Below are 13,766 nucleotides of genomic sequence, written 5' to 3' on the forward strand. Positions count from 1 at the left end.
TTTCGCAATATTGCAGCAATACCCTGCGGACAGACATAATATTGGCTCAAATGTGTGAGGATTCGAACTAGGGTCTTTTGACGAGCTGACACTTTAACCTTTAGATCCCCTTCGATCTTCTCCTGTACAAATCACTATTTATGTGAAACATGTCCCAACAATATTACAGCAGGGACAACAGCGACAGGCTTCACGCTGTATTCAAGTAGGGAATCGAACCCCAACCTATATTGTGCATCACACCCGTATTCTCGACACGTATATGTGTACATAGATTGTACATGAGGTTCATTCTTAATCTAAACATTGCCTACCAAACTTCTCACTTGCAATCATTTGGTTCTCCTAGTTGTAATTATACCAAATGTGTGAGAATCTATATCAGCAATCAGGAACCGGACACATTTGGGCGTTAACAATAATTTAACACAAGCTTTCTGATGTTATCATTAATGTTTGAGGAAAGTGATTAGATTTCTAAGCTCGAAGAGTCTACAGGCTGGTTATACAGCCCAATATGTAAAACAATACATTTATGAAGCTTACATAAGAGTAATAAAGGCAGCCGAACATTTATTTCCATCATAAAAAAGCTTCATGTCGAGTCCAGTGTATGATTCCGACTTAGTGCAAGCGACATTGCAAACATTTGCACATATAAGACCAGCAGCTTGTTAAGTGAATAAGAAATGTGCCCAAACCACACTTCAAAACTTTGAGGTTCTAGCTTTTGGATTGAAACGAAGACAAGCACATGCCCTCATCGTTTCATGATGCCAAGGGTAGACAATAAGAGGTATCTTGGTGGATCCGGCAAATGTAGAGTCCAAAGCCCACGAAATTAGGATTAAGGTAAGAATTACTACATAGTACCGATGGGCACCAAATAAGCTGGTTTGTTCCTATGTCAGAATCAGAATTTGTAAAAGCAAACTAAGGAAGTCTGGGCAAGTTCAGCGTTAGCTTCAGATATCGATGGTCTGATTCGTTTAAAATTAATTTGTACAAAAATCAAATCCCTTCCAGGGCTATACTCACCTGAACTTGTAATGTAAAGACACCGCCAAGGACAAAAGTTTTATATTCAGATTTACAAATGGGGAAATCAGAGTGACAATCAACTCAAGACCACGCGTATGAATTCAATTTTCTAACGTGTCAACTTTCCTTATATCTAGCAAGATTCCGCACTCCAGCCTTTGATGTCATTTCACAACTTTTGAAGGACAATCGAACATCTTCTCTACACGAATGTTTTCGAAAGTGCTACATGCTGTTTCTTTACACTGCAGCATAAGAACTGCGTCTCTTTTCAGAATCATATGAATTGTGTCTTACATAAAATGCACCTAATTAAATCCATCGTTATACCATATACATTGCATCTTATTTTATGTACTGAACCGCATGCACTGTGTCTTAACATTGCACCATAGGAGCTGCGTCTACATACTGAACAACATGTACTGTGTCTTATACATTGCACCATAGGACCTGCGTCTACATACTGAACATAGGATACATTGCAGCTGCGTCTACATACTGAACAACATGTACTGTGTCTTATACATTGCACCATAGGACCTGCGTCTACATACTGAACAACATGTACTGTGTCTTATACATTGCACCATAGGGCCTGCGTCTACATACTGAACAACATGTACTGTGTCTTATACATTGCACTGTGTCTTATACAGCTGCGTCTACATACCACGAACAAATTGTACTGCATTGCACCATAGGAGCTGCGTCTACATACTGAGCCCCATAAACTGTGTTTTATACTGTCTACATACTGAGCCATATAAACTGTGTTTTATACATTGCACCATAGGAGCTGCGTCTGTATACTGAGCCATGTGTTTTATACATTGCACCATAGGAGCTGCGTCTACACATACTGAACAACATGTACTGTCTACATACTGAACAACATGTATATACATTGCACCATAGGAGCTGCGCCTGTATACTGAACAACATGTACTGTGTCTTATACATTGCACCATAGGAGCTGCGTCTGTATACTGACCCACATAACTGTGTTTTATACATTGCACCATAGGAGCTGCGTCTACATACTGAACAACATGTACTGTGTCTTATACATTGCACCATAGGAGCTGCGCCTACATACTGAACAACGTGTACTGTGTCTTATACATTGCACCATAGGAGCTGCGTCTGTATACTGACCCACATAAACTGTGTTTTATACATTGCACCATAGGAGCTGCGTCTACATACTGAACAACATGTACTGTGTCTTATACATTGCACCATAGGAGCTGCGCCTACATACTGAACAACATGTATACTGAACTAACATGTGCGTCTGTATACTCTTATACATTGCACCATAGGAGCTGCGTCTGTATACTGAACAACATGTACTGTGTCTTATACATTGCACCATAGGAGCTGCGCCTACATACTGAACATGTACTGTGTCTTATACATTGCACCATAGGAGCTGCGTCTGTATACTGAACAACATGTACTGTGTTTTATACATTGCACCATAGGAGCTGCGTCTGTATACTGACCCACATAAACTGTGTTTTATACATTGCACCATAGGAGCTGCGCCTACATACTGAACAACATGTACTGTGTCTTATACATTGCGCCATAGGAGCTGCGCCTACATACTGAACAACATGTACTGTGTCTTATACATTGCACCATAGGAGCTGCGTCTGTATACTGAGCCACATAACTGTGTTTTATACATTGCACCATAGGAGCTGCGTCTGTATACTGAGCCACATAACTGTGTCTTATACATTGCACCATAGGACCTGCGTCTACATACTGAACAACGTGTACTGTGTCTTATACATTGCACCATAGGAGCTGCGTCTACATACTGAACAACGTGTACTGTGTCTTATACATTGCACCATAGAAGCTGCGTCTGTATACTGAGCCACATAAACTGTGTTTTATACATTGCACCATAGGAGCTGCGTCTGTATACTGAGCCACATAACTGTGTTTTATACATTGCACCATAGGAGCTGCGTCTGTATACTGAGCCACATAACTGTGTTTTATACATTGCACCATAGGAGCTGGATCTTCTTACTGAACAATACATACTTTCGCATGCATTTCACCACAGAAATTGCATTGTATACAGAACCATATACAATGCGTCTTATAAATTGTAACAACTGCAACTTTATGGTGAATCATGTAAAATCTTTCGTATATGCTGAATAATATTAGAGGATTCCAACAATCTATTTGTTACATTATATTATGTAATGCTACCATTGTGTGGCATATTGCATTGTAGTTATTATCCAATAATGTAGATTTGAATGTAGATACTTACTGTGCGATGCAATCTACAATTCATATAATATCGATATTTTTGTACACCCCATGCCCCTGAAACGATTAAACACTCAGACTACTGTACATGCCAGCTGATGGTACACATGGCATCGACTCGTGCTGGCCACGCGTGTTTCACGTAACCTTATCAGTTACCATGGTATCACGTGCAGTCTATGTGATTCTTCAGCTTATAGCACGTGAGTATTAAACATGGTTTACTGATGAAAGGATTACACAAACCAAACACTTTATGCTTTAGTATCATTATTGTTAATTATTTCACTGTACATGTTCTAGGGTTCTGATTTGTGTTTATAATTATGTGGCTTCTTAAGGTAATTTGAATGTCCGAACTCAAGAAAACGATACATTATTGTACAAGTGAATCAAAGGTGCAAAGTGTCTGAGGATTTCAAAGAGCGCCATACGACTCTTGCTAAAGCATGTTTGGTCAGGCTGAAGAATTCAAGGCCTTACTAAAGATATTTTTAATACGTTTTATAGTAAATGTGAAGAACGTTTCCAAGTTTGTGGTACCATTGAACGAAATTGTGCCCGATACAAACTGTACTATGAATTATGCTCCCGTGTTTGGTGAGGGGACGATACCTCCTGACCGTGCAACCTTCTAGGCTATTTCTTACAGACTGAGCATAGTGACAACATGAGTTTTCTGGGTACTATTTAAGTTCGATACACGAACATGTACCAAGATAAATCGGTTATCTTGAAGGTTATCTGACGCTAAAACATTGGCATTTTAAATAGGTTTCAATGAGTAGAAGTAAGTAGAAGTTTAAACAAGTTGATATGCCACTTTTCAGTGTATGTGTTCCCGATCACCTAGTGCCATCATTATTAGAAGTCAATAAATAATGCTTATGATATAATTGTTTTTGTAGCAGTTTGAGCAGATATTGCTTATGCTTAAGGCGTTGTCTTGTTTCATTTACACGTGACAAAATTCAGACCAAAGGAGATGCCTGTAACGCGGCTGTGAACAGCATTCCAGTTACATCACTTATAGCTTAATGTGGGAGGAACGCCCGATTTACCACTATTATGAAACTCACGAGTATGTTGCAGTCCAACTTAGAACACAATCGGAGCGAAGCGGGATACGAACCAACAATCATAGATGTCACAGAACGTAACCTTTCACACAAAAAAACAACACCTTAGACGACTTAGCCACCTGTGCCCAAGCATAAATGAATATTAAAATCAAGATCAACAATATCACACATAAGTCACATCACTGACACGGTTTACGGTAGTCTTCAAAGGGGAGTAAGCTCGGATAGGTTGACAGTCTTTGCAAGTCATTCGAACCAATTCTCTACCCCTGGGGTAGCCTAGTGGTTAAAGCGTTCGCTCGTCACGCTGAAGACGCCGGTTCGATTCCCCACATGGTACAATGTGTGAAGCCCATGTGACTAGGCTACCACACCGCCCCTCGTACTCAAGAATGTGCATCCTGTGAATATTTAGCATTGTACCTTTAACAGCCTCGGTATCTTCTCAGATACAATATTTCCCCGAATAGTCGTTGTAGCAATAACACAGTTATCTGTCATCATTTTAGCATTTACACGCCAATCATCCATTCTTGCAGAAAGCAGTTTTGCTAGCCATTTCTATTTATGACTTTCCAGCTTTGATATTGATGGGTCTTTTTGTCAAAGAAACCAAGGTAAAAAAGTGCAGTTGTTAACGGAGCCTCGCTGTATGAAATGCGATCCTGAACATCAATAAAGAGCGCAGTTTGGATTCTGTTGGACAGCTGATAAAATGCGCTACTATCTTGAGACAATCAATATTGTTAGCTCCTTCACATGGAGAAACACTTAATTTGAAGGATTTGAAGATCGTGGGACTATGTTGCATCGGAAACGCTCCCTTGCAAAAATCATTTGCATCTTGATCTACGAACTGTTGCGTAGGCCATCAACTACAGTAAGAAAAACAGATTCAATTATTGTATTTGTGACTGTATTTCCTGTTGAAAACATTTATCTTAAACCAGCGTGCATCTCTTGTTCTTGTGAACCAGAAACGTTTAACTAGAAGATCCAAAGTAATCAACACTTTCGTTGGTCTCGGCAGTATCATTTGTCTCCATGGGGTTCTTACAACTGAAAACTCGAACTGAATAAGTAGATGTGTATAGATCAGCACAACAACACAACAGAGTCTTCTGAATCATCTGCATAGTCAGCTATATTGTACCAGACTGTACATTTGCTGCATGAGTGAGTGAGTTGATTTTTACGTCGTTTCTAGCAATATTGCAATAACTAAACGCCAGGGTGTATCAGAAATGGGTTTCACACTCTGTACCAAAGTGATATATACATTGCATTCGTGACCAGCGAACACTTTAACCACTCAGCTACCCATTGCTGCATGCACAGTCCTGTAAACAATTACTTCCTCGTGAGCACTAGCGCTTGAATTGAAATGTAACGAGAGTTGACTGTACAGGGAACAGCAATCAAACATTTGAGTGCTTTGTTCTGTCCTTTCAGTATAACACATAAAAACAAAACAATTTCAGAGCGTGATGTGTTAAAATAGGTTTTTACATTTCATCTTGTACACATGTTCATTACTTTAACATGTGATGTAAAATGCCCCTTGTTATGATTAGGATATGATAAGGCACTTTTGGTTTTTTTATAAATTTTGGTCTCCGTCCTTTTCACATATGAAAAGAATTATCATGTTTATTATATTCAGAGCCAACCAATCATGCAGATGCAACTACAAGTATTTGCTTTGGATACTAATAAAAGATACAATGTTTACAATGTAACATCCTGGAAAGTGTCAACTATATTCTTGTAAATACAAACATAATTTACCATTAGGCTGGAAGTCACTGAGAGTTATGTTTACCTGTCAGGAAAGGTCTATCTTAGATATAAGGAACTCAAAGGGACCAGTCCACCAACGATAGTTCGGTATTCAGACTAAACATGTGGCCTTGACAAAAACAGTGCTGCTTGTTATAGATGTAGTTTACTGTAGTTTTAGGCCTAGAATTTGACACTTGCAACATTTTTAGATATGGGTGATATTATTAACTTTGAATATTTCATGCACTAAGTCTATGGGTAAGTGAGTGAGTTGGGTTTCACGCAACCTTTAGCAATATTCCAGCAATATCAGGGCGGGCGACACCAGAAATGGGCTTCACACAATGTACCATGTGGGGATTCGAACCCGAGCGAATGCTTTAACTACTGGGCTACCCCTAAGTCTATGGGGTTTATAAAAATGATTACTGCTTTTTCAAAACATTGTTGATAACAACTGTGAATGGAGTTAGGGACACAAGAGGACCAGTTCTCTAAGGCGGTTTTGCTGTGCGTGCAGATGAACATGCCAAAGATTGACAGTGGTTTCGAATCTAGGATCATGTTTCAGCTTTGTCCTCTCCATGCCCATCCTCGAGGTTATAGCCAATGTATTAAACGTATAAGACCTCCATCACTTTGGCTTCCTTCACACATTTAACTGACAAGTCGGGATGTGACTGAAATACCGCTTAAAGCAGCGTTAAACACAACCCTGAATTACACTATTCATAATGATTTCTTTAGACTAAATAGATGCCATCCAATAATTACTTCTGGGTAAAGATGATAAGATAATTATCTTGCTATTATACAGTGAAGATGTGAGAAGACATTAGTTGGTTGAATAATATCCTAATTTATCATCGACAACATGCTACAGTAAAACCCATTCATGACGTTATAAACGATCTTTAGCACACTAGGGAACCATGAGTGGTTATTATTTCCTGACCGTTCGGTTTGCATTGCATGGCGTTCTGAAACCATAACATCATATCTCAGTCTCCTGGGTTGTATTCCAATGCCCATGGATAACCAGACAGTGAATACTCTTGAGTATTGAGTCATCAGCTATACTTCCTTCAGCGCTGTTGATTATTTCCTTGCTTTGTATCTAAACAACGTGTTACTTATAACCTACTATTTATAAGTTCGTTAAAGCCCTCAATACAATTAAGCACTCATAGTCAGTGAGTAAGTTGAGTTACACGGTGTTTTAGATTCGACTTATATTACGGCTTAAGCATAACGTTGAGGGAAAACCCGAAATGATGCCCGTATCACACTTTTAACGTTTTGGTGAAACCCACGACCCAAAAAACATAAATGGGGCGAATCAGGGTTGGAATTTCTGGTTTCTGGCGTGCCAAAGGGAGGCAATCATGCACAGCGAACTGCTGCACTTTAGACGACTTGGCCACTCGTTTCCCCTTGACGCTCAATAAGTTATACTAATAGATCAGAGAATCTCGAAGTACATGTCAAGTTTCATTGAAGATGAAAACGGATTTTTTTCTCACCTTTTTGCTAACAACTGTCTTCAGCACTATTGCCAAGTCATTCAAAAACACATGCTTTTGAGGTCAGAATCGCACAGTGGACCATCCTTTTATCAGAGACTTCCAATTTAGTAATATCACACATATCCGATATACCGGAGACGCTAAAACAACCACTATACAATGTACTGTGTAACTTCGCAAACCAGAACAAAGAAAGTATCCGTAGTGTTGTTCCAGTAATCGTTGGTATTCGCACAGCAATTCAACAGCGTACTTATTATTCACAGTGACGTAATGTTCCATTGGTTTTGATTCCAGTAATTCACTTCAAATCATCCTGAATAATGAAGACATGAACCACAGAGCGAAAATATACAAAACCGTACAACACTTCTTGAACTAGCAAGTAGTTTTTTCAAAACGACATTTGTGTTCGGTAGTAATGTGTTCTCTTCGTCATAAACATATACCATTTTCTTTTGATTATATTAGTAATGCTGCTACTGGCGATTCACTTTTTGCAAAATCGAGAAACAAAACGGTCACTTGTCCGTCTTTATACACGAAAAGACTGCTAAGTGGTCACATTTGACGAATACATTCGACATACACATGTGTACAGACATAGACAAGGACAGAAAGTTAATGCGCTAAACTGTAAGAAGAAAAAATTAGTTTGTTACATATCTGACCATTTACATCTCATTACCAAGACAACTTTGACTCCATCCTTTTCTATAGGGGGGAATATTATGCTGATGATGTATATATGGTTAATATAACACATAATATGCATCACATCTATTTATAAAACTACGTCACAAAAATGTAAAATTTACATGTAATTAATAATCATACATTTGTTTAATATATTTTACCTTAGTTTAGCCTTGGTTTTGACCCTTGGAGGTGCACCCGTGGGGGTGGACGTTTCGGTCTCCATTGGCTTGACTAAAACTTTGGTCAGGATGGACACAATCCCTTGGTCCTGGAATTCCATACACACTTCTAGCACGGTCTGCAGTCGTTGGTGGCTGGTCTTCTATGGCTTCTCGAAGCAAGATAGTCCTCGATCGATGTCCAGGTTCTGCTTTTAACTAGTTTTCCTATTGGCATCTACCATTGCAAGCTAAACAATGAAGCCGTTTACAGCAAACAGAGGTTCTGGACCTTCAAAGTAACAAAGGACAACAAAGAGCATGCTCTGACAGTATAGCCTGTGGGCACTGCCTTCACACCGGCACCTACGCTCCGTCCGCGGCTTATAGATGCTGTATATTTGTCAGTCGATGCCGGTTGTCAATTATTGGGCCAAAGCCAGATAAGCCCGCCAGGAATCGATGTGGTTCAGGTCTTCTACTCGGATTGGCCCCACCGCGGTCACAGAGTGATATTTGGCTGATGACTCTAGGGGCGCGGATTAGCAACTGCATGTCGATTGTAAGTGATGAGCTGTTCCTTCTGAAGTGTCATCTAATACCCCTTCGTCTTTATAGAGCAACAATGGACTCGCGCAGATAACGATACAGGCTATTATTAGCACAAGCCTTATAAATATTTTTGGGTGTATTTAAATGGGTGATTATTATGGGATGGGGCCAACGGGGGCATTTTGTATGTTTAGATATCATGGTATAATAATGCAATAACGACAGCCAAGTCCTGAAGTCAATACTTGATAATTATTAACATCCCTGTATGTATGTTATGTGTACATTATCAGCAGATATCATTGGATAATTGTACACGAGTCGATATTTGATATGAACAACCATATACGTCTGTTATGAGTACATTATGAACTGACATTTGATTATTGTACATTAGTGGATATTTGATATCAACCACCCTGTGCATGTGTTTTGTGCAGATTAACGCAGGTATAATACAATAACCGTCCATACATCTGAGAGTGATATTACAACCCAGTCGGTTTATCTTGTGTACATTATTAAAACTTATTTGTCAACATTCGACATTAACATCACTGAAGAAGACATGTCTCATCGTATCATAGAGCTCACTTTAGTATAACTATTTCAGAAAATGATATGATGATGTTTGTAACATTCATATCCAGAATTGTTTAACACGAGGCGGTGGGGTGGCCCAGTGGTTAAAAGTTTCCTCGTCACGCCGAAGGCCCGGGTTCGATTCCCTACATGGGTACAATGTATGAAACCCATTTCTGGTGTTCCCGCCGTGATATTGCTGGAATATTGCTAAAACTAAACTCACTCAATCACACCTTGGCCACTCCACCTTTAACATCTTTGCTACACCACAATCTCATAATGAGCTAAAACCATTGTCAGGGTTGGAAACAAGACTCTATGGCATGCTACATCCCCCTTCAGTCAGGAACTAACAAGTTGCCATTGTCTATACTTGCTCAGGGAAGTGTCATATCTTCCCTGACTAGTTACAACTCTCTTGTGAGTGAGTGAGTTTAGTTTTACGCCACACTCAGCAATATTCCAGCTATATGGCGGCGGTCTGTAAATAATCGAGTCTGGACCAGACAATCCAGTGATCAACAGCATGAGCATCGATCTGGGCAATTCGGAACCGATGACATGTGTCAACCAAGGCAGCGAGCCTGACCACCCGATCCCGTTAGTCGCCTCTTACGACAAGCATGGGTTACAGAAGGTACATTCTAACCCGGACCTTCACGGGTACAACCCTCTTGTAAGATGTTCCGTGTTTTAATACTTACCTTAATCAGTGGCACATAAGAACTGTATATTGGAACACAACCGCCCACATAGAAATAATATCTATGAAAAGATAGAAAGAAAGGGGTCAAGGGAAGCGGAAGTACAACTGCACGAGGCCCCCACGCGAGCGCGCGTGTGTGTTCTTTCATGTTTATCATTAATGTATATCATAACGTACATTGACATTACAGCCCAAGAATGACAGCATGAATCTGGTTGCCATGTGCATTATAAACAGGAAAATGTTGCGTGTTAATACACGTGCAACCCCTGCATATCGTGCAAGTCGTGCTATTTTCAACCCTACAGAATCGGTATCTTGTATAAATTATAAGCAGATGTCACATGATATTTCTACTCAAATTCATACTTGTCATTAGGCGTATGTAAGTGATATATGACCTGACGTCAACCAAATACTATATCTATGACATGCATTGCCCTTGCCAAAGAAAGCGCGTGGTGGCTCGTGTTAACTCCTTGGTAATTCTGAGTATTGCATGTGAAGTGCTTGCAAAGTATAAACCAAGAAAGCAGTTGTATCTGGGCAATAATGAACGGCCGATATGCCCATCACGAAGGGTTAAATAACACTATGACTAAGATCGATATACCACGAGGTGTAGACTATTTGGAATGGAAGCCTTGACGCCAATGAACCACTTTTGTTACCGTTTCAAGGAGTCTGTTGCAAGCTAATGTAACTATTAAAGTCCCATTTTCCAATTCCAAGCATTAAAATGGAGAACATCGAATTAGCATTTAGGAACATAAATGGAGGCTTACCAGACAAATTCATACCAAGCAGTTCTGATAAGCCCAAGAAGTAAACCCCAGCGAGGGTAATGGCAAAATCGATAAGCGTCTTTAAAGCATTTCTGTCAACTTTGCTCGCGATGAATAATTCGCCACGATGCTTTTTCAAGTATGATGAGCATTCTGTTGGTGTTTTGCAAAGTATAGTGTCAGTCTATCAAAATACGTTATTGTTGTAGGGCGTATCCTCTTTGGCCCACTGTGTTATCATATTATCTTAATAATATATTATATATGCTCTATATACCTGAAAATGTAGGTATATATCTTAATTTTTAGCTCACGAACATACATGTACTATGGTTTCGGCTAAGCTCATATCCAATACTCGTTAGGTTTCCATGAAAAACAATACATTGTTAGGTATTTCAAAACCAAAGTTAACGATAAAGGAAACAAATCTGTTCAAAATCATTTTGCACTTTTATTTAGCTGACAGAGGCTGCCACACATAATAAACGAATTGACAATGTCATGTACCACCTGTAGAGCTGGACGTGCTTACCTTTTTCTCGACCACCCGGTGTCATCAGCGATTTTACAATCTCAAAACATACTCGGATGCTGAAACAAACCTCTGTTACGTTCTCACTCACTCGCGGCCACAATAATGACCTGTGCATATCCGGGTAAGAATTGGTCTTCAGTAAACCGTGCTTGTCGGAAGAGGCGACTAACGGGATCGGATGGTCAGGCTCGCTGGCTTGGTTGACACATGTGAGCGTATCCCAGTTGCTTAGATCGATGTTCATGCTGTTGATCACTGGATTGCCTGGTCCAGACTTGATTATTTACAGCCCGTCGTCATATAGCTGGAATATAGCTGAGTGCGGCGTTAAGCAACAAACCAACCAACCAACCAACCAACCAACCAGCCAACCAGCCAGCCTGGCCACAATAAACTTGAATTGAACTATGAAACACTCGTGTTAGGGTTTTAAAATAAGGTCTCAGAAGAAAACGAATGGCAAAATTAAGAAATGGACTCGTAACAACACGACAACCACGGGCCATTTTATTGTCATCCATCGGATCGTCAAAGGGATGATTGTCCCTGTGAGTCAGAAGCTATGTTTGTGGTAAGAGCCGACTGAACGGATCAGTGGTGACTTGGCTGAAAGCGTGTCGTCATCCTTCCTTGTTCAGACTGTCAATAACTGGTTTATCTGAACCATCATTTACATAATGTACAATAGTTATAAAACAACCAAAGTGACGGTAATAGCGCGACAAATGGCGATAACAGTGTGTTTCATCGCTAAGGCCACTTTATTATGAAAACATCGGTATACCAAGTCGATATCAGAAACCAGTATCGGTTATCCACATAATACAGATTCCATTGTGCATAAAATTCAAAATAGAGGGCGTAAAGCATTGGAAGGCATGTAAATGGATCACTGAAAATCAGTAATGACACCGGGTATTCACAAAAGTGTAAGGCCTGTCCCTAGTGCAGCAACGCTAATCACACAATGAAACAACTTGATGGAAACTTGAAATTTTCGCATTTACCATTAAATCACAAGTAGTAACTACAAAACGGGGTACGTGTTCCTTCTTGACTGAATGTCTCATCACGCTATCGTCATTACTAAACAGGGACATCTGTATTGATCTGAAGGTTAGAGTGTGACAGGGGAGGTGGGGTAACCTAGTGGTTAAAGCGTCCGCCCGTCACGCTGAAGACCCGGGTTCGATTCCCCACATGGGTACAATGTGTGAAGCCCATTTGTGGTGTCCCCCGAAGTGATATTGCTGGAATAATGCTAAAAGCGGTGTAAAACTGTACTCACTCATTAGAGTGTGACAAGGTCCCTTTGCCAGCTACAGAAAATAACCAATCTCAAATATCCTGAAAAAAGACGCTATGGGGCGTGAAAGGCAAAAAGGCTGTTTAAATTATGAATTGGTCGCAGTGAATGCAACAAGTGTTTGAGAAATGAAACTCAATACATTCTTTATCAGCAAATGTTTCTTCTCATTTTTTATAAAATATGTTGTGCTTTTATTCCCGTAGATGACTCTTCCAAAGCTACACGGAGTAATAATGTAGCTCTCTAAAAACGAAATATTTCCAAAAGGCTAATCATTTAATTGACTTTTATTCAAAAAGAGGATGTCATGTGCAGTGATATCAATGAAAACCCTTATTGTTCATTTAGCAGACAGTTTATTCTCTCTACGATGAGTGTGATACATGTACAATATATACTATATTTATAATATCACAATGTTATTAGGTAATGCAATACGTACATTTCTATTTGGCCTATCATTTGCTCTGTATACTATTCACACTTTGCTAAGGATCAAATCATGGATTCAACAGAACACTATGATGTGGGGTCAAATTTGGTTTAAATATCTAAGCTTTTTGTAAGCATGGATCCTAGGTTTCAGTTTGTCATTTCGACTTGTGGAACCCATACCTGCTATTGACAAGTGTTGTGTACTTGTCAATGACTCGTTCCATAATTTGCAAAATGGTTGATTGGTGCCATGAAAACCATTTTTAT

The 13,766-nt window shown here is 39.7% G+C and overlaps 1 protein-coding gene across 3 annotated transcripts in view; it reads right to left on the minus strand.

Moving 5' to 3' along the window:
• LOC124281841 overlaps positions 1–9,158 on the minus strand; it is a 79,828-nt gene extending 70,670 nt beyond the window's left edge. For all 3 annotated transcript variants that reach the window (XM_046717839.1, XM_046717835.1, XM_046717834.1), the window contains exon 1: positions 8,590–9,158. In XM_046717839.1, coding sequence (XP_046573795.1) covers positions 8,590–8,711 — 122 coding nt within the window. In that variant the 5' untranslated portion in view covers positions 8,712–9,158. The remainder of the gene's footprint in view (positions 1–8,589) is intronic.
• Positions 9,159–13,766: the final 4,608 nt, after the last annotated feature.

This window comes from Haliotis rubra, unplaced genomic scaffold (assembly GCF_003918875.1).
Source record: "Haliotis rubra isolate DU_JTF1 unplaced genomic scaffold, ASM391887v1 Scf29, whole genome shotgun sequence".
In the NCBI taxonomy this organism is placed as follows: Eukaryota; Metazoa; Mollusca; class Gastropoda; order Lepetellida; family Haliotidae; genus Haliotis; species Haliotis rubra.